This window comes from Fukomys damarensis, unplaced genomic scaffold, assembly GCF_012274545.1.
Source record: "Fukomys damarensis isolate Sample0158 unplaced genomic scaffold, DMR_v1.0_HiC HiC_scaffold_2, whole genome shotgun sequence".
Lineage (NCBI taxonomy): Eukaryota > Metazoa > Chordata > Mammalia > Rodentia > Bathyergidae > Fukomys > Fukomys damarensis.
The window spans coordinates 35,478,298-35,503,624 of NW_022900914.1; the positions used below are offsets into that span (position 1 = coordinate 35,478,298).

Consider the following 25,327-nt stretch of genomic DNA (forward strand, 5'->3'; position numbering starts at 1 on the left):
GTTTAAAGGCTGATGACTTGGTCTTCTGAACAATGATGGTACTGCACTAGACGTTTCTAGTACTGCACTAGAAGATTTGCTTTGTTTTATAAAAGTCTTTTTCTGAATCACTTGTTAAGTGGTAAAAAGGAGGAGGCATATCAGTGATCACAAAAATGAAGCAGAAACAGAACAACTCCTGACTTTTAGTCAGTTAAGCAAAAAAGGAAAAGGTCATTCCTGAGTCTTTGCTTTGGCCAACAGAAATAATGGTAAGAACATTGAAGCAGTTTATGAAACCCGCAAAAGTAGCCAGTTAATTTATTTATATTAATACCTATTCCGTCCATAGTCTGTGCCTGTAAAGCTCTCCAAGAGACATTACACAATGTACACTGAGATGGGTTTTCCCTGGCAGTATATAAGGTTTGACTAAAAAATACAGTAGATATTTAAATATTTTAAAAATCATTACAGTAGAAGATCCACTGCCTTTACCCTCCCTCAAAATACTCCCTTCTCACTTCAAACACAGTTATTTCATCTCTTGTTACCTTCTAAAGCAGTTCTAGAAGTCCCGCTTCTATCTTCAGTTGCCCTGTTATGGCTGCCTCACTATTCTGAATCAATTTAAGACATTTATATTTCATGGTTCTATGAATTTTGGGAAGGAGCCAGAATTCAGGATGCCAGATCCAGTGAGGAAGATGTATGGCACTCGGCAGCAGGATTCACTTATTGTTGATCATACCACTTAAAGCTACAAGAGAGGACTTCCAGAGTTGCTATACAAAGTGGCAAGAATGATGGGTTAAGTGTGTTCAAAGCAAGGGGAAGTATTTTTGAGGGTGATTTACAGAAGTGTTCATTTTACTGTAATTTTTTTAAAAATTTCAGCATTCACCATATTATTCTGATCACCCCTTGTATAGCCTTATCCTTTACTCAATATAAAGCAGAATCATCTCTGAGTTGCCATTCTGTGCAAAAGGTGGACAGTAGTATATTAATGATCAAAAGCTTTGTAATTATAGCAATCTTACACTCATAAGATTTAGCCTTTTATAGTCTTCCCAAGAGACAAGAGAACTCAGTTTCCATATTATATCCTGTTTTTAGATTATACATTTACATGGCTTAAAAGAACCAAACAAATGAGCCAGATTTGTTGGTTAAATTTTATTTAGCATTCTCACACAGTACAGAAAATAAATATTTGGGTAATGCACATCTAACAAACTATATATTTTTTTCCATAGGAAGGCACAAGACAACAAAAATACCGTGAGTCTTCAGAACTTCTAAATGAAGAAAACAGTTTCCCAGGAAAATCTAGCTATACATACCTCCACAATTCATTTTATGAACTCTATCAAGATTTTACAGATAATATCAACAAGACACAATCTCCACTTTGGCATACGAACACTTCCACAATTGGTACAGAAGTGACAGACTTACAAAGTTCTGCAAGATTTTGGTTGACAATTCCACAGTTTACACTTAGTGAAGAGACAAAGGCAGATGTAAATTATTATGGCTTCATCATATTTTTGCTTTTGATACTGATATGTCTTGCTTTGTATTTTCTTTGAAAATATGAAATAAAATCCATTTGAAAATTCTTAAAAGTTTCCAGCTCTTCATAGAAATGTTAATGCTCTTATTTCAGGGTTTCCTTCCAGACATTTTCAAAGTAATTGGCTTTAAAAAAGAAAATATATTTTAGCAAAGTTTATGGACACTCTAAACATTTTTCTTTACACTAGTAATAGTGTCACTATAATTTAGAACATACTTTTCTGAAGTTTCAGATCATCTGGGAAATTTAGAAAAGTAGTTAATGCTTTTAATCAAACAATTTAAAACAAAATGATAGTGATAATCAGTCTTAAAGGAACTTACCCTCTTACTCCTTTGTTTAAATACAGAAAATAGCATGTTTCAAAAAGTTTCAAATAAGCTAATCTATACAGATTATCTTTTATACTACATTACTAAATGAATTATGATTAGTAATTTACTTACCTTATTACAGTATGGACATTCGCCAAATATGATGTTAAAACTCTGTCTACTCGTAAGTAGTCCTCTCAACCACTGAGGATTTTAAAAAGAAGCAGTGTCAACACAATTACAAATTACAGGCACTCCAAAGATCATTTCCTTTTCTTTTTTTTAGTGCATTTTATTTTTATTCCAGAAGGTTTACTTTCTTAATTGTATTTTGAAAGAGTAAGGGATACATTTTATGAGCCCATGCCAGATTACTAGTTGCATAATGTGGGGAAATCAACATGAAATATGAAGTGTAAACCATTGATCTAAAAGCAAATTATGGCTCCTTTAAGTAACTAATAGCAATTATATTTTCTATACTTCCAAAATAAACATATATGAAGACATACAAATTCCTGGGTTCATATACTGTCCCTAAATCATTAATCACATACTAAGAACTCCTACCATAAAACATACCTTATGGCATTTGTGAATTTAGGTCTTAATTACCAATACTGAGTTAATTCTCAGTCCACTGATTATAAGTATAAGGCAGTTTTTAAATATTACTACTCATTACAAAAAAGAAAATTCCCTTAGGGTTTTATAATTAGATATGGTATTTTGTGATTTTATTTAAAGTAAAATGGCATCTGTCTTTAAATTCTTCATTTCTAAAGTACACATAGCAGTAACTGCTTCTGTTAATCATAAAGGGAAAGAGGTGACTAAGGGAGTCTGAAAATGGAAAGAACTATAAAATGGCAAGCTGTTTTGTACTCTTATCAACTGTGCCCTAAGTGACCAAAACCAAAAACAGGAATGAAAGCAAACTTCACATAAATAAATAAAACAGCATTGCTTAAGAGTGCTATGAAATGTTCAGCTCACCAATAGCATTCTAAATATCAAAAGAAGGATTACTGCATTTATTGTGTGTCTAAAGAGTAATAGATGCTACTATGTGCTAATTACTTTTCACGCCACCGTTCCCATCATCCCATTTGGGTGAATCTATAGTTTGCATTGTAGTTACATGAGAAATGTAAGGAAAGATTCCAGTCTACCATCAACTTAATGTCACACAACAATAAGGTAGTCTAAGTATATAGTCTGCACTGCTATTCCCCTGTACTGCACACATTTGGACATTTCTTCACTAATTAGTAACCATACAAACATCTATAAATTAGTAAAAGGAGTTAATTGTGAATGAATTTATTTATTAAATAAATGGATCTTAAGTTCTTTGTATTTTAAATATACGTAGTCACTATGTTCTGTTAACTGAAAAAGTCCTGCTGTTATTTTTAATTTTAGTTTTACCTCGTATAAGCATATTTTATGAAAAGGCTGACCACACTGGGAATTATTGCACACTTGATCAGGAATGGCACCATCAAGTTGATAGGCATAACAAATTCCACAATCCATAGTAAAATCCTTCAAAAGAAAAATATTTATAAGCATATTTCTTTAAAATCTAAATCAGGAAGAACAAATGATACAGACCAGTGGTGCAGAACATATGGCTTGCATGTTGTTTTTAAGACAAAAGATTTTAATATGTGAGTTGTTTTTTCTAAACTAAAATTTCAGTATTCAGGTTTAACTGCAGTGTTGGCGTGTTGTGACAAATAAGGGGATTTTAGGTTGCAGTTGTGCACTTGTCTCTAAAAGGTTCACCATCAGTGAAACAGACAGTATTAAATTTTTATAAATGTAGTTTTTATGAAGTGACTTGCTGTTTGTAGAAAATATAATCATACCAGTATTTAACACCTAGAAAAGCTACTTGTCAGAGTGTTTCCTTTTCACCAAAATACATACAGACACACTAAATTTCATTTTTGGCTGGCAAGATTTTGGGGCTTTAGCAATTTTCCCATATACATAAATACAGTGTTTATGTAGTGTGTAAAGACAGGAACTGACATAAGCTAGTGAATACTAAACTTCAAAATTCTGCAAACTTAGCAACTTTTTCAAAAATCAATTGTACTTTTATCTTTGCAATAATAGTTTCTATTCATTTTTGGAAAACTATTCTTCCATCCTTCACAAACACATATCAAGATAATTAAAACTTTATTTCAGTCATCTATAACAGACAGTATAGAAAATCCAAACATTTAATTAGCTACTTTGTTATTAATAAATATGACTGTATCACTTTGTTGTTGAAAACCATGAAAAAAGTCCACTTGAAAAACACCAATCAAAGGTTAACAAGGCCTCTGATGAAACTATTACTTGCAGTTCAGAGGTCTACGCTGTAACAGTCTTCCAATTCCCTTCCTTTCTAGCCTCATTTATCTGAGAGAAGCATTTAAATTTCATTATGCAACGCTATGTGAAATACCAAAGCACTAATAAAACTTACAGATTTTTCCAGGATAGTACGAGCTGGAAAATCAATTTCTAAAACATCTTTTAAATTTCGTAATAGACTATATTCTGGATCCCTGAAAAGAATGGAGAAAAATTCTGCTATAAAGTTTGTAAAATCATTGAAAATTAACAATTATATTGCCAAATGTACCTACCACAAATGCATGTTTTTGCTCAGCTTAATTCCCAGGGGTTTTACAACTTCATATGTTAAAAAGAAAAAAGTTTAAAAATTTAGGGTTTGTTGTTGTCATTCTGTAAAGGCACATTTGATATATAATTTGTTTCTTAATTAGTTGATTTGAAAATCTAAATAAAATGTTTAAATATACAGTTCCAAACAAGAAATTTTTGTATCAATCATTTCTACTACTATTTAGCAATGATTGACAGAGATTTTATGATTCTGTTAAAAATATTAATTTTTAGATCATGTACCATGGTCAGCTCCAAGAAAGCAGCACTCAGGAAGCATAGTAGGATGCCTGGGATCTACCTCTACGTTTATGGAAGCATTATTCCCTGGAATAAAAGATTAAAATTTTTACAAGTAGAGAGTTCATCAAACAAGACAAAAAAAAAATGTTGTCTAGCTGCCAGTGTTATTGTATGCCCAAGAAAACATTTAACCAGATGTTTTATAAATAGCTTTTATGAAGGTAAATGTATCAGTTTAACCAAGAGAATTTTGAAATTATGATGATCACTAAGATTCAGCAATGTTTCTAAACATGTTTCTAAAAAACAGACAATGAATTAAGATTAAGTTGGAATTCTGGTCAATTCTATTACAGTAAAGTTTAAATAGAAATTTCCTATAGAAATTAAGACTTTTAATATCAAAATTTTCATAAGTTAAAGAAATAATTATCTGCTAGATAGGTGGTCCATTTCTATTATCCCAGCTACTCTGGAGGCTGAGGCAGGAGAAGTGCAAGTTTGAGGACAGTCTGGATAATTAAGGAAGACTATCTCAAAAAGCTAGGGATGCAGTTCAATGGTAGAGTGTTTGCTAAGCACGCCTAAGGGCCTGGGTTCAATTCCTACTTTTAAAAAAAGTAATGATTTATTTTCATGGCTTTCTTGAAAAAGAACTAGGACAAATGTAAAGACCAGTAATACAATAAATGGTAAAAATAAATGTTTAAATTCATGGAAATTTATACAAACACTTTCTGAGTTCTTCTCATATGAAGCTTTCCCTTATAATTGAAAACGGATTCAATTCACATTAAGTTGAAAATTGTTCATTTAGTAACAGAAACAATCTATTTTGCTGAGTCTGAAAGTATTTCTATTTTTGTCAGGCAGATGCTGTTAGCTTGATTTTCTTTTATTTTATTTTTTTCAGTACTGGAGATCGAAATCAGGCCCTTGCCCTCACCAGGCAGATGCTGTGCCACTGAGCTAAATCCCTGGCAGTATTTCTATTTTTGAATTCGTCACTGGGTTCAAAGTTTTAACTGTATGGAAGTATAGTACAGATTTCAAAAATTCTGTTATTTTGAGAAGGTACTTCGTTTTCATAGGGAAAATGTCTCGATAATATTCATACACTATTAAAAATAAGCCTTCTGCTAAACCTGGCAATAATATAAACAGAATTGTTACAAATCTGGCAAAAAGTTATCAAGGTATATATTTATTCATTTTATAAAATAAAATCCAAAGATACAACCTCACTTGTTCACATATTCTTTGCTATAAACAAATTTCTTAGCCTTTAGCAATTACTAAAGCCTTTAGAAAGTACTTTCACTTAAATAATAGCTATATTAACTCATCTTTCAATTACTTTGTTCAAAATTTGGTCCTAATGTGGAAATCAATCACTGAAAGGGAGTAAGGAAGTAATGGTAAATATAACAAGTGAATAACTAGACAAAAATATAATATAAAAATATAAAAATAAAATATAATAAAAGCATATTTTGGGAATAATTACAGTATCTCAATGAGGCCATGAAAATAATACATTACATTTTTTGGTCAAAACTATTTTCATCCTTAATATCTACTTGTTCACAAATATATCATTATTTGGTTAATTATTCCAAATTCAATACTATTATACATTTTCAAACTGGCAAAATTTACAGTACTATTTTTAGAACATGTCACATTCCCCCAGATACAGATAAGTCTATTATGCCTGGGTAGAAAAGTACAAAATTGTTGACTAATTTAGATATAATCTATGTCAGAATTTTAAACTGTCCAGAATATAAGCCTTTCAAAAACATACCTATTTAGAGAAGATAAAGGGTAGTTTAAAACTAGCCATGGTATTTATTTAACATGGACACAAACACAGTTTAAAAGATTTAAAATCTTGAGAAAGATTAACTCTAAAAATGACTTTGTTTGGGTTGCTTGTAATGGAAATCCATACCATTTCATAGTCAATTCAATAAACATTACAGGAGTATGTACCGATGTACCATATCTTACACTTTAATTTCACATATTCATCATAAAGAATGCACAGTACTTAAAATATATTCAATTTATATTATGTGCTGTTAATGGCATGGTGCTTCAGGTTCTTTTATTTATCCTCTATTTTTATCAGAGTATTCTGTGATCTTGTACCAGTATGATTACGTTTTACAGTGAAGACTTAATTAATTCTAATACAGGTTTTTTATTTTCTAAGTAATGTATATTTTGATTAACTTCCACTGCACTATTTCTGTGCCAACTAGAAGCCAATTAAATACTCTGTTGCATCCACTGTTTTATCACCTGTTACAATGAAATTGCCGCTTTCACCTAAAATATTTACATTTAAGTATGTGGTAATAAAATAAATCATAATTTATCCCAAAAAGTTAAAAGCAGATTCCATACCAAGAATTTTCATCTAAGATTTCTACTGTCATCTTTAGATTTATTTTCATAATACGAAATAAATGTCTAAAAACATCTGAAAATAAAATGCATAATCCTCTTTTGCCCCTCGGTACCTAATGCAATTCTGCGTGCTGTTGCACTCCGTGTAGGTTTCTGTGGCTCGAGTACCCAGGTCTTCTCATCGATTTCATCCATTACATCCCAGAATGCCTTCAGTGATTCTAATGCAGCCAAAAACTGACTATGAATGCTTATTAAGGAGCTCTGTAAAAAAAGGAAAGCTGAGAAAGTTATATGGCACACTACGGCAGATAAATAACCTGTTTTATTTCACTAGAAAGTAAACTCCAATGAACTGGAATCCACTCTCTGTTTCACATCTCTTTACCTCCATTAGCATTAACATACTTTTTATCGTCACTAGACTTTACACATTAAAACCACATTTTATTATGTACCTTACATTTTATGAATGTAATAGTAATAACTGTATCACTAATATATATATACATATATATATATATATAATTTAATAATGCATACCATATGAGGATGAATATGGTATTCTGATGCATTCAGAATAGTAATTTTAGTGTGAAAATAATCTTAATTTCATTTTGTTACAAAATGAAGTTGAATGCAGTGCTGTTTGTAACTTGATCAAACTATCTTTAAAAACTTAACAATTAACTTTGCAGACATAATTAGACAAAAAGTATGAAGAGGTTAAAAATATTTTTTAAGAATCCAAACAAATTATGACATTTTTCTTTGACCTTCAGTCACTCTGAATCCACTGTTTCAATCTTATGAGAGTTAGCTTAAATGGATTTTCACTATTAAATGAGTAAAGCCATCACTTTCTTTAGAAAACAATTTATAGTTTTAACTTTTAAATAGTCTTGAGTTCTCATAAAACAATTTTATGTTTAAAAGATATAACTATAAATAGAAAAGGTATTATTAAGATCAGTTTTAAAGAATTAAGGGCTTGGGCCGGGGATTTAGCTCAGTGGCAGTAATCCCCAATACCAAAAAAAAAAAAAAAAGAATTGAGGACTTTAGATACTTTTTCATATAAGCAAAACATACAAAGTCACTAAAAAATAGTGTTAAGTATATGCATCCAAAATTAAGTGACACAAGACTCATACTTCTAAAAGACTCAGGCAGTCCAGCTTGTAAGAAAAAAGGCATCCTTAAGAAGATTTTCACCATAATTTTAATAAGTAATATTTTATTTTTGTAATAAATTTAGGGTATACAGGGTACATGGTAATTTGTAAAAATGGAATTAATTTTATAAGATTAGACCTACCTACAGAAGAAAAAGTTTTATCTTCAATTTAAAATACTCAATTTGGAACCATATTCGATAAACTATCTAGGTCAAGCAGTAAAAAAGCTAGTATTCGTTTACAACACATCAAATAATATAAAATTAAATAAGGAAATATACAATGAAATGATGTCCTAATAATATAAAAGTAGGCAAATACACAATGAAATTTATCCTAATACAATTCATTATAGTGACTATGAATGAGGCTACTAACTGTTCTGCTATATACTAGATACTGCTGGTGTTAAAATAGTATATTGCTTTAAAAGTATATTGTTGGGCCAGAGATTTAGTTCAGGGGCGCTGACCCTGCCTGGCAAGTGCAAGGTCCTGAGTGCAATTCCCAGTACTGAAAAACACATAAACAAATAAAAAGAATATTGTTTAAGATCACAGATTCAAGTCACATCTGAAGTCCCATTCCTATTCTACCAGTTAAGGTCAGCTTTGCATCTTTCAAAACAAATTGCTTAAACTCACTTAGCCTTATCTTTTAGCTAGCTTTCTAACACAGAAATGAAGTAGGTGAGATAATTAACTTATAAAGAGAAAACGGTTATTTTGCTGCATGGTTTTAGAGTTTTCAGTTCAGTATCAGGAAGACCCACTGCTTTGGGCCTCTGATGAGGTTTCAGATGACAACGACAGGGAAAGTAAGGTGAAGCAAACTGCTTACCTCATGGTCAGGAAACAAAAGAGCATGATGAAGAGGCCAGAATCCCATAGAGTTCCCTTCTAGGGTATGGCCCCAGTGACATAGGACCAAGCACTAGGTCCCACCTCCTAAAGTTTCTTCCACCTCCCAGCAGTCCCGACCTGAGAGCCAACCCTTTTCCATGCATTGGCCTTGGGGGACACTTAATCAAAAACTTCTATAACATGGAGTAATGTTAATCCTTGCAAAATTTCAGATGTTAATAAAATGATAACTGATTAGCATAATGTAAACGTTTCAAATTTTGTACTCATTTTTATAAGAGATATAGTCTTTGATTTAGAGACATTCAGTCTAATAAAGGAAATAGCAAATATGAAAATATCAATACCAAATTAGCAAAGGACTGATACCCTTAATATATACATAGTTATTGATAAAATCAATTATAAAAACAGAAAAAAAAGATATTAATAGAAAAACAGGATAAAGAATTCTCTAAAGAAAACGTACAATCTAATGAAAAAATACTAATCCTCACAAATTTACATCATTATATCTCTAATTGCAGAGCTATGGATAAGAAAAGGAAATTAGAAAAGTCTCAAAGTTCGAGGGTGATGGAAGAAATGAAGTCTTCTGTATAGGGAATCTACATTCTCCAACATTGCTTCTCCTGCAATAGCTCCATCCCATGTTTCGGCTCCTCTTACATCATTCCCACTATGAATTACTACTTCATTCCAGAACCTCACTGAAGAGGCTAACAATTTGCAGATCCTGGGGGACCTTGATCTATGCCCTTAATACATTGAAAAATAATCAATAGTACACTAGTTCCAAATCTGCTCCACTGACTTTTCCACCTTCTTACTGTGACAACTTTGTTGAAACAGAAATAAATGCTATATTAGCCATCCTTTCATACGCATAGCATAGTGACACATATATTAAAGTTAATTCAATACAATTATTATTTCAAATATGTGCCAGGACTGTATTGGGATTTCTAATACAAAGATAAAAAAGCACCCAGCTTATAAGAAGTCACAGCTCTAATTTTAAGAGTAACAAAGTGTTTGATTGTAACTAAGACATATTTGGCCTAAGCTTAAACACTGCATTTATAAATGTGGTTGTGCAGCAGATAACTTTTAAGGTGACTTATAGGCCTAAAAGTCAAGAATTCTAAATACTATATAGTGCTTGAAAATCCATAAAGTAGTATATTACACTTAAAATACCTATGATACCTTTTAAATTGTCAGTTACTATAATGTACTCCCATTTATTTCTAATTCTTTTAATTTTATCAATCAAGTTATATAAATACACATCTACTAAACAATGCACATTCATGATTTACTAAAAAATTTTTAATCAAGTTTCATATCAAAATCAAACAGCTTCTATATGAGAATCAAAATATTAGATCATATTATATAATTCATAGTCCTATTTATTTAAGGGAAATGCACTGCATGACTGCTATTATTCTCTAAAATATAGGGCAAAAATTTCAGTCTTCCAAAATATTGATGTTTTGAAATAGATTTAGAACCACAAATTCTTATCAAGCATAGTAAATTATATGGCTTAAATACAATGAAGATCTAAAAATTATACCCAAAGTATTTCAACTGAATTCATGGACAAAAGGAAAATAACATGCTTTTTTTGTACATACATACATACCTGTACAATAACATGATTAAAGGAAATATAATTTTTAAAAATATAAGACAAAAAATTGGGGAGGACAATAGAAAGCAGAGGAAAAAATCAAACAAGCTAATCAATAAATATACACATAAAGCTAAGTTATCTTAACGCAATAAATTTTCCCATAGACCAACATAGTAACGCAGAAGCTTCTCAGCTAAAGCCTTACTGTGACTAGAAGAAGGACGGTAAATAAGTTCTTTAAGATACTACTCCTGTAGGAGGGAGGAATGAACAGAGGGCGGGAGGCAGAGGATGAATATGAAAAAGGTAAGAAGAAGCAGCAGTCTAATACGTACTATTTCATCTAACCCAAAGGTTTATAGCAAAGGACCATGAAACAATCCATATGCCCATCAACAGATGAATGGAAAATGTATCTACAAATAAATAGGAATAAAAAGTGAACTACATTACATGCTACAATGTGGATAAGCCTGAAAATAATTATATTGAGGAAAGAAGATTAAGTACACAGAATTACCTAAGACTGAGAATGTAAAATTATAAGAAAATGCACGCAAGTACAGTGACAAAATATTTCAACATTGCCAGGGGACCAGGAAAGAGATAGTAGGGACTACAAAGGATAAGGATGTAAGTTGGGTGAGATGGAACTGTTTATTATTTTGATTATGGAGATGATTTCATGAGTAAATATTAGTCAAAACTCACCAAACTATATTTTAAATATGTTCAGTTAATTATGTATCAATTATAGCTTAATAAATAAAGCTTTTTTTAAAAAAAAACTCTGATTTGTAAACAGTAGTAGATCCACACAGCAGTAACTTCTCTATAAGTTTCTCAACAACTAGGAACTTAAAAACAAACATAGAACGGCAACATTCCTTACAGCAGGGACAAAGACATGAAAGTGATAGTTTATACACCACTTAGAAATGAAAGGTTATCAATTGTTTGTGTGAGTATAGTATGTATTGGAGAAGGAAGATATATATAGAAACCATGATGCTAGCTATTCTCTCTAATAGTTATTAAATTATGTTAAACTAAGAAAGCACTTAAGCAGAAAAGTGTGAACACTGCCAATCTCAAAATGTAACGCTTATTATCTTTAAAAGCATTTTGTTACTTTCATAATACCTGAAGTGAAGTAATAATGTCAGTCACTTAACCAGATCTTAGAGTATAATATCTTCATCTTAAGGACTATTATTTTCAGTATTTTAATAATGTTCACATAGTCCCAGAATGTGATCTTTTGTGCTCTGATGACACTTAAATTAATAGCATAATTTTCTGGTACTTGCAACATTTGCTTCCCATTCTGATTTTTTTTATACTTCCTTGTAAGACTTGAAGATAAATCCTCTAATAACCATTTTTATCTTTATCTTTGGGGGATTCAAAAAGCTTCAAGAGAGTAAGGAAATATTAAGATATTAAACTTTTAAAGAAATTTAATTTTGATATTATTTGCAATATTTCCACAATTAGGTGGCAAAGCTAAATATTCAGGTCATTGATCTTGTGTGCTTCATTGATGTTCTTAACTCTTTCTATAGATGTATATATAACTAACTTCATTTAATCAAATTCCACTTTCTGTCAAGCAACCCATAAGCAACTTTTATCATCATTTACATACTTAGGCTATTTTGACTACAACTGATTAATGAGCATTTAAAATATTTGCTATTATTTTTGTAAAGAAGGTATCTACCACACGGCCAAATCACCTCATGTGATCAAAGAATTCATGGCTTTTTTTTCTTTTTTGAGACAAGGTCTCACTATGTAGTTGAGACTGACCTGGAACTCACCATGTAGCCCAGGCTGGTCTTGAACTCACAGCAATCCTCCTGCCTCAGCCTCCCCAGTGCTGGGATTACAGGCATGTGCCACCATGCCCGGCTGGCTTTTTCTTTTTTTTTTTTTAAAGAGGTAAATACATGTTGAAAATAGATACTTTTGATTTTGTCCTTAGCTATTCTGTTAGACTTTAAAAAAATCAGGCCAATTAGTAAAGAATAAACAATATAGCTTTCTGTTCTTTTTGTTCTACCAACAACAAGAAAAAAGGCTGTATCAAATTTTCTATCATTCATACTAAAAACAACAAAGTTTCAATATATAATCACAAAAATACCTCCTTTCAGATAAATATGAGACTAACAGTGTGTGCTGCTGGCTACCAATGTTATTCTCACTGCCAGAGCAAGGGAACTAACTACAGTGACATAATTTAAAAAATAAATACTATTCCATTGCCTTTACTACCTACCAATTCCAGTATTCTAGTTTGCTTCACTACATCTACCAGCTAAATTGGTTTGAATTCTAATATTTAACTTCTGTTTTGTGAAAATAAAATGGGGTCATGAAGGTGTGGTTATTTCCTGGCTTAAAGTATTAATATTGCTGTCATTCTAGTAGATACTATTTGAATTAACACTTAAATGAGTCACCATTTTTGTCTTCAATCTACTGAATTTTTATGCTCAAATGAGCATTTACTTTTCCAAAAGGATAGTCTAAAACTCCCATAATAAGCATACCAAATTACCCTTTGGATAAAAATAAAAATCAATACACAAACACTTTATCAATTTACCAGGCAGAGTCCTGACAGGAACAAAACATGAGATACAGAATGTTAATGAATTATACATGTTGTAGCACATTTGCTTCAACATTAGCTAAAATAATCTTGCTTTATCTAAAACTATTTTAAAATATAAATCACATTAAGAAGCTATCTAGACAATGATGTATTTTTATTTTACTTGGGATACCTGTTACATAAAAATATTTTACCGATTTACTCTATCATTAAGTATTAGTTTAAGTATTAACAATGTGTTAACCAATAAACAGTAAAATCAAAAACTATTCCTCTTAACATCTTTTATTTATATGCTCATAACACAATGTAATACAATCATCTACCACATCCACAGCCTGATGAGACTGACAGTCACTTTTCATTAGTCATCTCTAATTCACTTTTGAACATCAGAAAACTCCTTGGTGCTGCACTAAAATGGAGATAGTGTCTTTAATCCAATATATATTTATGCCAACTACAACTACTTATTGTTATATAGATAGGTATATGTATTTATATGCAGATATATAATATAAATGTATATGGGTAGGTATTATTTCTTTGTTCGACCAAGACACAAATTTCACTAACCTCTTACATCATTTTGGACACCTATACAGCATTTTATACTCTCATTCATAATATTTCAATTTACTCTCACATGAAATTTATGGCAAATTTTATTCCCTTCTTTTATAAAGTTAATACACAAGTTTGTATACTGGTAAAGACAGACACAGGATTTAATCAGACTTTTAACACTGTACTCTCTTTTTACTATGCTATAGTGGTCCAGTAAAATAAACTATGATGTTTTCCATGAAGATCTATAACGAAAATCTTATTTATTAACATCACCAGGTAAGTCATTTAAAATTTAAGTTAGGCAGCAGTGAAGGCACCAGATAAATAATCTATCAAAAAATGAAAAAAGCTAATCTCTTTTGGGTCTTTTAATTCTTGGAAGAGTTTTACCATTCCATAGAAGTGTATGTTCACACACAATAAATAGATCTCAAATGTCCAACACAGCTTTTACTAAACTTTGGCAAGGTTGTAAATCAAGTAAAATTACATTAACATGAATCTTCTTCAACTGGCAAATAACTTTGAGTTTTAAAGTCACACATCTATCTGCCCACTAAAACCATTAAATTAGATATAGCACAGGCATGTGGAGGTTGGATGAGTTATTCAATTTACAGAACTAAGGGTATAAAAGAGTAAGATAAATAAATGGTAACTCAAGTAACAAAAAGCAGGGTGACAAAGGAAAAATAACTATAACTATACACTGCTTATCCCTCTGCATTGAATATATAAACACTGAGTATATCAAAATTACAATATAATTTTTGGCAGAGAACAAGAAGTATGTATATATGAATGGGAACAGATAAATAGCAAATACATTTCACAGTGGGAAATAAATAAACAATGCCTAAAACAAACAAAAGGTGTGTAAATATGACCAAGATATTATAATACTGCTATAGCTTGGGCTTCAACTGTCCCCCAAAGAGTTAAAGGCTTGATTCCCCAAATGGCAGTATTGGGAGGCAGTAGAAATCTTTAAATAGTAGGGTTCAGTGGGACATCGTAAATCATTGGGAGTGTGTGCTCTAAGGAAATAATGGATACCAGCCCCTTCCTCTCTCTTTTGCATCTGGGCCACTGGAGGAACATTTTGCTGTATGACATATTCCACCGAAATCTGCCCCAACCCGCAATTCTCCAACTCCATACAATGGAGGCCTAAAAGCAGTAAGTCTGTCTGATTATGAACTGCTGCATCTTGATTATTTTGGTGAATCAAAATAAACCTTTAAACTTCGTAAGTTAGATCAGGTATTTTTTATAATGATGGAAAACTGACTACCACAAACACCAAGGTGATCAGCTAGCCATTAAAATGTGGATGACCTTAAAGGGAAAACAGATGGGACGGAGGTTAGGAAATGCTGATTTATCTAAAAGAAAAAAAAAATCAAAGGGTGTACCTCAGTAGCAGAGCTCTGGTCTAGTATGGACAAAGGTCCGGACATAAGACCCTGGATTTAATCCCTAGTACTTTTTTTTTTCCTTTTGAGACAGGGTCTCACTATGTAGTTGAGACTGACCTGGAACTCACTATGTAGCCCAGGCTGGTCTTGAACACACAGCGATCCTCCTGCCTCATCCTCCCGAGTGCTGGTATTATAGGCGTGTGCCACCATGCCTGGCCTCCCTAGTACTTTATTTTGAAAAAGACAAAACACCTTGTCAAACTGCCTCTTCACAGTATGTTCATGTATAGCTTTGATAAAAGTAATTAAAAAAAATATAATAGGAAAAATAGCCAGCAGAGGTAAGAATTAAAAGAATAATATCACAGTGATATATGCACATCTATGTTTATAGGAGCACAGTAATAGCTAAAACTTGGAAACAGACCATTTGTCTATCAGTTGGAAACTGGGTAAAGAAGATGTGGTTTTTCTGTAAAATGGAATACTACTCAGCCATAAAGAATGAGAAACTAGACTCATTCATAGGAAAATGGATACATTTTGAAGATATATTCCTAAGTGAAATAAATAAGTCACACATGTGTAAATACTGAATAGTTTCTCTGGTGTGAAAAGCTATAATAGTACACAAGATCCTAATGAGATATTTAACAATATGAAATAGGAAGAAAAGGGCTAAAGGTGTAGGGAAAGTAGGAAGGGTAGGGGAAAGCTAATAAGGGAAAAGAAAAAAATATGATAAAATGAAAAAATGGAAATAAAAGTGTTTCTGAATGGGGAAGGGAGGAGGGGGTGAAGGGAGGGCAGGGACAAGGGGAAAAAATGAGAACCAAGACCTGTCATGTAAAGGTACAAGATCCCAATGATGAATGTAACTGTACTGTATACCTAAAATGTACCAATAAACTCAATAAAAAGAAAAAAAATGAAAAAATATATAATAGGTTGGCCAAATTGTGATAAACTACAAAATACAAAAAAAAGACTGTATGCATAATTGCAATAAAATGTTAAAATATGTGGCAATGAATTCAACAGAATATGTAACATGTAGTTTAAGAAATCACTTAAAATTACAGAACTAAGGAAATGCATCTATGGAAGGATCTATGTAAATGAAAAGACAACAAGTTCCTAGACTGTGAATATATAAATTCTTAATTTGATAGATAAATGTAAACCATAATATAACAAAATCCCCAAAGATTCTAGAGATCGCTTGGAATTAGTATACAGTATTATCAATAATGTTTAAAAATTTGCTGAATTACAAAGCATAAACTATATTTTAGTGAGAATCCAATACTAAAAAGCATCAACGATGATTTTATATTTTCTTGATTTTGCTTCTTATATTTTCTGTCTTTCTTTTATTGAATTAATTGAGGATAATTTTTAAATGACTAAGTTATTTAACAAGAAGAAAAAAAGAAAGAAAAGCAATTAATACAGTGACTGAATCTAATAGGTCCCATGACGCTTTCATTTATACTTTATCATATCAAAATAATGAATTTTGTTTTGATTCTTTTATCCATACCACTGTGGCAATAATAAAATATACAAAAAAACCAAAAGTATATGTAATTTGCCAATTTAGGACTGAACAGAAACCCAGTATTATGAGTTCTCTGACAAAGACAGCAAAAGAAAAGAATGAAAATCTTGTTGGTTAAAAAAAATCCACAGAATATTTACAGTAGATAATTAAGTTGTTTGTTTGGGCTCCTGACATTGTGTTTGTTTCAGACAAAACTAATTTTTCTTTACATATCAATGAAAAAGTTCACATTCACATGAACTGAGGCAAAGGGTAGTCATGTGACTTGTTTGAAATTATACAATTAAGTCAATGGCTGAACTGTAAACAGAGCCGAGGATACCCAACTGCTAGTCTGCTGCTCTAACTAATGGATCATGCTCCCTGCTATGTAATAGGACTGTTTCCTTTAATTACAATTTCTTCATTCACCATCAGATTATCAGCCAGAGGCTTTATCATTAGTTTTGCTCTTCTTCATTCATGGCACCATTCCAAGAGTATCAGATTTCCATGATAAAAAACAAAAACCACTATTTATTGCATCATACCAAATCTGAAAATTCTAATGGCCTATGGCAAGGATGCTTCACCAAATCTTAATCGCACATTTACAGGTAGAATTGCAATTTAAACAGCTAGTTTTGCTCACTCAGTGACCTGGACAAAATGAAGTTCATTTTTTTATATAATCATAATACCAGTGCACTTAAAATCTGACAGTAGCACATTCTCATTAATCAACAACACTGACATATATGACTCATATGTAAAAATTTAAAAGGCTGCAGAATGTTTTTTTAAATGTATGTTTGAGCACATGTAGAAGAATAAGACAAAAAATCATGAGATTACATTCTGTGCTAAAATCTATTAAACAGAGTTTACTAAGCAAACAAAAGTAAATATCTCTAAAGAGGTATTTAGCCTCTTGTTTTTGAGGCACACTTTGTGTTTCTTTGGCACATAGAGTAGCAATAGTAGCAGCAGCCTTGCCCTTGGTGCTGATTTCTTACTACTCTAAATATCTCCTCTGAGCCAGAATACACTGGCTGTTGCTGATCATGCTGTGAGACACCTGCACTGGCTACTAGGCTTGTCATGACGCACAAAACCCTACCATCTTCAGCTTGACATTGTGCAAGTTATAATTATTCATCCAAATGAATATGTCAGAGCAGCAGCAGCAGACCTCTCATCAGAGCAAAAGAAAAATACATCAAAACATTATCAACTCAGCAGGAAGACAGGGACCATAAGGAAAATTACCCATTTTTAATATGGATGCCACAAAGCCATGTCTATTATATTACAAAAAGAAAGGAAAATAAAGATCTTCCAAGTTTAAAGTCCAGAAACAAGTAAAAGAGGAAATGTACAAAAGCAAAGACTTTTTAAAATCAATTACCTAAAGCCTATTTAGAGTCTCTTAAATATAACTTTACTACTAGACTATAAGAGTAACATTCATGTTGCTTAAGAACCACTGTTTAAAAGTGTTAAAACAAAAAATAAACTCACACAAGCAGAATTGTCTCCAGCTAGTCAATAAAAAAAGATCACATAAAGAAAAGTCATTCCGTTTTTTAACTTTTAAATTATAAATTTATATTGGCAACATTTTTATTATGTTTAAAATATTCAAATAGTTCATGTTGCTGATACTATAACAAATATTTTTATGATATACAGCTAGACTCTTACAGGCAGTAATTTTTGGAAACTTTTGAAATACTAATAGCAAGACTAAAAGAAAAGGTTTGAAATTACCTCAGGCTTCCACAAAAGAAGACATATCCAAATTCTACTAGTATACAGATTTAATATAAACAAGTATAATTTCAGATTGCTAGCTTATATTTAAATACATGTAAAAAAACTATAACTTTCAGAACAAATGGTAAGAATACGTGCTTTAAGAAAAAATGTATGGAAATTTTTTGAAACACAAAAAGCAGAAATCATAAGAAAGCAATAAACATGAACACAATGAAAGTTAAACTTCTGTATAACAAAACATACACAAAGTCAAAAGACATGCCACAGGGAAAAGATATTCACAAAACATTAGTATCCAAAATACATTAAAGTAAGTAAAGATAAGGTATAGAATAATCATGATTATGAATTCTTGATGCAAATTAAGATCAAACTAAGATCAGAACAAAATTTTGAAAAGATTTTGGAAAGTAATACATGGCTGAATGGAACTAAAAATTTGTACAACCAATTTGGAAAGAAAATTTGGTGATATTTTAGTAACCTCAAAGAGGTATATTCCATACAACCCAGCATTTTCACTTCTACAAATAATTCATACTTAGTATCTCATATATATGTACAAGGAAACATCTCAAGGTGTTCACTACAGGCTGCTAGTAAGGAACTTTGAATACTGTATCACTAGGGCAATAGAAAAATTTACCATTGATAGATATAATATTTTAAATATATGTATAATACAGATTATGAATAAACCACTAAAATAATATTGTATAAAAAGACAAAATATAAATATGACAAAAATGGAGCAATAACTATGCATAAATAGGATACATATCAATTTCAGGAAAGAGACCTCTTTAGAGAGGAAAACAACCAAAAAGAAAAGAAATGGGAAAATGAGTAGTGTCTGTGCAGATTCCAGAATATTTTATTTCTAAGACAAATAGAACTAGAAATATAGCTGAATCAAGTATGACAGAACAATAACAGCTGTCCAATTTGACTTGTGGGTTAAAAGCAGTCTTCATTTAATCTGTACTTTGATAATAATAATTACAGTATATTCTACAATTTAAGAAACATTTATGGAATTCTACTTACTAAAAATTGTTTTCTGAGCGAGCTATTACAAAAATGACTCAATTAAATCTAAAATTTGAATTTGAATTATTATAGTCATTTTACATTTACACGTACAAGGCACTGACCTTGCTAAATAGAAATAAAAAAAAATCTAAAAAAAAAAAAAAATCACTGTCAGGCTGGGTATTTAGCTCAAGGGTGCTGCTGCCTGCCTCACAAGCACAGGGTCCCAAGTTCAATACCTGGTACAAAAAAAAACACCCTCAAAGATATTTCAATTTGGTAGTAAACTCTGCTGTAATGTAAACTTGTTTATAAAGTCTGGGGAAATATTGCACAGTAATCTACATTTTTAAAAAATCCTAAAAGAAACTTGTCAAACTAAACTCTTCAACTTTGGAATGATTATAAATATGAATGTGTAGTTCAAAGATAAAATCTAGAAATTGTAATATATTCCAGATAGTGTTTTCTCATGACCTTTCTCTTTAAAACAGAAAGATAAAGCTTCCAGAGCCAAATAGAAATTATATGCTTAAAATAATAAGAAAGCAATAAATTTATATGTAATTCCCATTCTTGAAAGGAAAAAAAAAAAACAATATTTTTTATAAATGTATAATAAACATCAAATACCTAAAGCAAATCACTACCTTTTTGTTCTCCTTTATTTTGCTCTATCTTCTCAATTCCCACTGGAGGAAAATTTCTTAGTTTTTAAAGAACAAAACAAGAATAATAATTTTTCAATAAATCTGATTAAAATGATACTTGAGACTACACAAGGCTATTTAAATTTGTTACATTTCTGAAACTAATTTGAATTGTGATAACTCTTAGGAACATATCATTTAAAATAGAAGAACACATTTTACTTGAACGTTACCAAGATTTCCCAACAACAAAGATAGGTTCCATTTACAGAACATTTGTAAAATACTATTAGAATTTTTTTTCTCTTTGCCTAAAACAGGATATTTTCTTTTTGCTATTACAACAATTTATTTGGTGAAATAAGGACTATGTCTATCATTATTAGACTGTTCTCTGAGGTAACCACATTTTGTCACATCTTCAAAAAATCAGAGATAAAAATTTTTCATACTATTGACAATTATAACTGTATAATGTTAAACTTTACAAATCCTTGTGAAAATATCTTGGTAGATATTATCGATGTAGTGAGAAATTAAATAATGAGAAGCAGGAAGAAGAATCTACAATCTTTACTCAAAGTAGAAAATACTAAAGCACATAAAATATAAAGTCTAAATTCAAAGATAAAGATAAATTACCATAATAAAAATTGAGTACAAAATGCAGTGTTTAGATTTTCACTCTTCTTTGATAAAAAATTTTCTGGTATAATGTCATCAGTGTTTAAAATGTTAACAATATAAACAAACTCTAAGGCCGGGGATTTAGCTCAGTGGTCTCACCACCTGCCTCACAAGTCAAAAGTCCCAAGTTTGATCCCCAGTACCAAAAAAACAAAAAACAAAAACAAAAAGACCTCCTAGGGCTGGGGATTTAGCTCAGTGGTTCGGTGGCCTGCGTTGCAAGCACAAGGACCAGAGTTCAATCCCCAGTACCAAAAAAACAAATAAACAAAACAAAAACCTCCTATTCTATGTACTGGTCATTGCTTTCTAAAGAATTCTTTAGGATTTAAAGTTAAAGAAAAATCTGTGTCAATAGACCGTCTGCATGTTTACATAAAGTGAAACAGAAAGACTGGATTCCATGTGTGTACACATGCATGCTCACGTGCGTATGTGTACATCTGGAGAAAGAGAAAATGGACACTTAGAAAATATTGAATGAAGCATTATAGTAGGTCTATTTATAAATAAATGCTTAAAGAAAACCTATAAAAGTCATTTGATTAAAAAATATTTTTAATTACTTAATTTAAGAATTTACCTGAGGTGTCCAGGAAACAGAAAATGGAACAGGAAAATCCACAAAACAATCAGGAGATTCTGCAGGGTGCTATGATAAAGCATAAAATTAGGTCATCTCTGCTTCTATGTGATGATTTTACGAGGTAATTTAGAAAAACTGGAAGTTTTAACCAGAAAAGTATTATATGTAAATATTTTTGACTGTTACTTTAGTGATGTTAAGAGTCAACCTATACTCAGAAAGTACAAAAGTTTGGTGGATTGGGAATGCCAAATTACTCAGTGATAAGTAAAATAATGTACTCAGCATTAGGTCTGCCACTAATGTTCTTATCTGAGAGGTGAACTGAACTGGATCTCTATTTATTTGCCTTGTTTTTTTTTTGTTTTGTTTTGAGACAGGGTCTCACTACGTAGTTGAGACTGACCTGGAACTCACTATGTAGCCCAGGCTGGTCTCAAACTCACAGCGATCCTCCTTTGTCAGCCTCCGGAGTGCTGGGATTACAGGCATGTGCCACCACACCCGGCTCATGGATCTTTATTTGAAATAAAGCAATCAAGCTAGTTGATATTTAATCCTTTTTAGTCTAAAATTCAATTTCAAATAATTTCAGTCACCACTTAGGCAGGTAGATATGAACAATGATTAGATACAACTATCAGTTTAAAAATGATTTTCCCATATTAAAGCAATTATTTTCAGCAAGACTATAAACAGAAACAATGAAATGTCTTCTGGTTCCTTAAGGAAATATTAATAGTTGTAAGAAAAGAAAAAATTATTTTTAAGGTTGGCAAATAGTCATATAAATAATGATAGCTGTGAGAATAAATCAGGTTTCTAATTTAAAGACTACAGGTAATTTTTCTTAAAAATAATTTTATTAGAGTTATATTTCATAATAATGCTAAAAGCCAATACTGGAATCTTCAAAGTCACATATAATTAAAAGTACTCATTTTTTACATTAAGCACGAATGTGCTAAATAAAGTTGTTTTAGGAAAACTTTCATTTGATCAACTTTTTAAAATTAAGTTTTATACCTTTATTTTTTTCCATTATTTTTCAATAGTTCATTAGAAAAGCCAAAGAAGACTTTAAAGAAATTATCTGAAATACTGTATTTAACAAGTATCAGTGCATTGAAAGATAATGTTTTCACAAGAATTAGAATTAGCATTTTGCTACAATGATTAGTTGTCTAAAACGAAACATGGCATCAATATATACTGCCTAAAATTTTCTGGCTATGTAAACTGATAACACAAAAACAAATACACAGAAAGTCATAAAATATTATGCTTAAATTCTCCAAAAAAAAAAAAGTAAGGCTGATATAAGGGAGTCTATTTCAGACAACAAAATATTACATGATGTATTTCAAAATATAACTGCTATGATCAATAAAAAAACAATTTAGTATATTAAAAAGTTGTATGATTATATCCAAACAAATACAGGCAAAGACCTCAGTCCTCTCTGGTTTCACCTCTGTTAATTAACTTGTGTGATGTTGGTGAAGTCATTTAATTTCTTTGGCTGTTTCACATGGAAAAATGATTAAAATCATCTGAGAATGTTTTTAAGACATTGCTTTTCCCTCTAAAATGTTAGGATTCTTTAAATATCATTATGCACCCTTAAGTTTTCCTTGGGACAAGAACAGAAAACTTTAGTTCATGTTGGATTGTTATTTATCTTCCAAATATATTAACAATGATCAGCATCAGTGCCATAACTTAAGCAATTTATCAATCTAGGTTAGAAGTTAATGAAATGTTTACTGTGTTGGAGTAGATATACCAAGTAAAATATCTGTGGTCTAGGGAGTCACTGAGTACATACACAGCTCACTTTGTTAAAAAACAATAAAATCCTTTAAGTAGAACTCAGTAGAGTAAATGGTACAAATGGACTGACATAGAAAGAGATACAAAAAAATTTTTGTTTTTTGGTACCAGGTATCGAACTTGGGACCTTGTGCTTGGGAGGCAGGCAGCAGAACCACTGAGCTAAATTCCCAGCCCCAAAAAAATTTTTTAAAAAAAGTAGGTTATGATAAATATACCACATACGTAGATGAATTCACTGTATAGGTAGGAAAATGACATCTTAAAAATTTTATTTTTATATTTAAAATTATATAAACATAAATAGGTATATGGACTATGTTGGTGTTTTCATTGCATATCTATAATATAAAAGAGTAAAAGTATTTATATGTTGATAGCATTCACATGTAAGACTAATTCAATTTATATAATAAACTACGTAATTGTACTAAAATGAGCAAATTTATGTGCATCCGGTGAGTTGATGAATTATTAAAACAGGAAATTGCATTGAAGGAATCCACTTTCGTAATAGATTATTAACTACAGTAGTACTACCATGTAAATGACTAAATACAATATTCCAAAATACCTTGATCAAAATCAAGATAATTTTTAATATTAAGTTGTGTGGATATATGAAATCACAAATAATTAATTGTCAAAACTTTTAGGATTCTGACCAATACTGTATAGATAGGAATTTTAACTGAAAAATAAGTAGCGTTTAATTCATTCTCCAAACCTCCCTTGAAGTAATCAACAAATATAAAAATTATTACACAATTTAAAGTATTTTTTAGACTCTATATTGCTCTAAGAAAAAATTTAACGAAATCTGACCTAATCAGACTGTCTTAGTATTAAGGCTTAGATACACATCGGTGATTTGTTTTAAAGTAGGTCTGGTGTTATCCAAAGCTAAGAAAGCTCTAGGATACTTCTTACAGAAAAGATAATTCTATACCACAGTACAGGATAAATTTTTACGCACCATGTAAAAATATACTTATAACAAACACAACATTCCCTAATTATATTTATTTTTAAAATTTATATATCTATTTTTAATAGGAGTTGTGCAGTCCAAATTAGTATTGTTTTCTGTGTAGGCTTTTGGAGATGGTGAGTAGCAACAGAATTCAGAAATCACATACTGTATTCAAGAATAAAAATAGCTGGGCATGGTGGCACAAGCCTATAATGCCAGGACTCTGGGAGGATGAGGCAAGAGGATCAATTGTAACTGTCATCTTAACCATTTAACAACATCCTGTCTCAAAATAAAAAGTAGAAAAAGGCTGAGGATGTAGCTCAGCATGAAGGCCCTGGATTCAATCTGTTACCCCCCCTCCCTCCAAAAAAGAATAAAATAAATGTATTTCTTTTGTAGGAAATTTAAAAAAAGAATTTTGAATATTTATAAAAATAAGACTGCTTTGAGGTTTGTTCCAAAATTCAGCTTTCCTCTTAAAACTTAGTTTGGATAAAGATTTTGTATTATGTGTTCTTCAACAAATATTTTGAGTTACAGCTGATTTTTTTTTTAAATGATAACTCCGGCCCAAATATTTCTAAGAACAAAAATTACTACATGTCAAAGACAATTCTGTCCTTTATAAAGCTAAACTAAATGGACAAATATTATAAAAAGAAGACCCACACCAACAGAAAAATTACATTTCATCTTTTTTTTTTTTTTTTTTTTTTTTAC

At 31.0% G+C, this 25,327-nt stretch overlaps 2 protein-coding genes across 12 annotated transcripts in view; one reads left to right on the forward strand and one right to left on the reverse strand.

Moving 5' to 3' along the window:
* Positions 1-1,589, forward strand: part of Vrk2 (VRK serine/threonine kinase 2) — a 98,110-nt gene extending 96,521 nt beyond the window's left edge. For all 9 annotated transcript variants that reach the window (XM_010615891.2, XM_019206291.2, XM_019206289.2 and 6 more), the window contains one exon: positions 1,239-1,589. In XM_010615891.2, the coding sequence (XP_010614193.1) occupies positions 1,239-1,574 (336 nt within the window). In that variant the 3' untranslated portion in view covers positions 1,575-1,589. The remainder of the gene's footprint in view (positions 1-1,238) is intronic.
* Positions 1,590-1,603: 14 nt separating this feature from the next.
* Fancl (FA complementation group L) overlaps positions 1,604-25,327 on the reverse strand; it is a 56,223-nt gene continuing 32,499 nt past the window's right edge. For 2 of the 3 annotated variants that reach the window (XM_010615885.2, XM_010615883.2), the window contains 8 exons: positions 21,796-21,864; positions 7,338-7,488; positions 4,810-4,893; positions 4,527-4,572; positions 4,364-4,445; positions 3,307-3,423; positions 2,008-2,079; positions 1,604-1,683 (listed from right to left, as the gene is read on the reverse strand). In XM_010615885.2, the coding sequence (XP_010614187.1) occupies positions 1,648-1,683; positions 2,008-2,079; positions 3,307-3,423; positions 4,364-4,445; positions 4,527-4,572; positions 4,810-4,893; positions 7,338-7,488; positions 21,796-21,864 (657 nt within the window). In that variant the 3' untranslated portion in view covers positions 1,604-1,647. The remainder of the gene's footprint in view (positions 1,684-2,007; positions 2,080-3,306; positions 3,424-4,363; positions 4,446-4,526; positions 4,573-4,809; positions 4,894-7,337; positions 7,489-21,795; positions 21,865-25,327) is intronic. The other variant, XM_010615886.2, reaches the window with a different exon arrangement.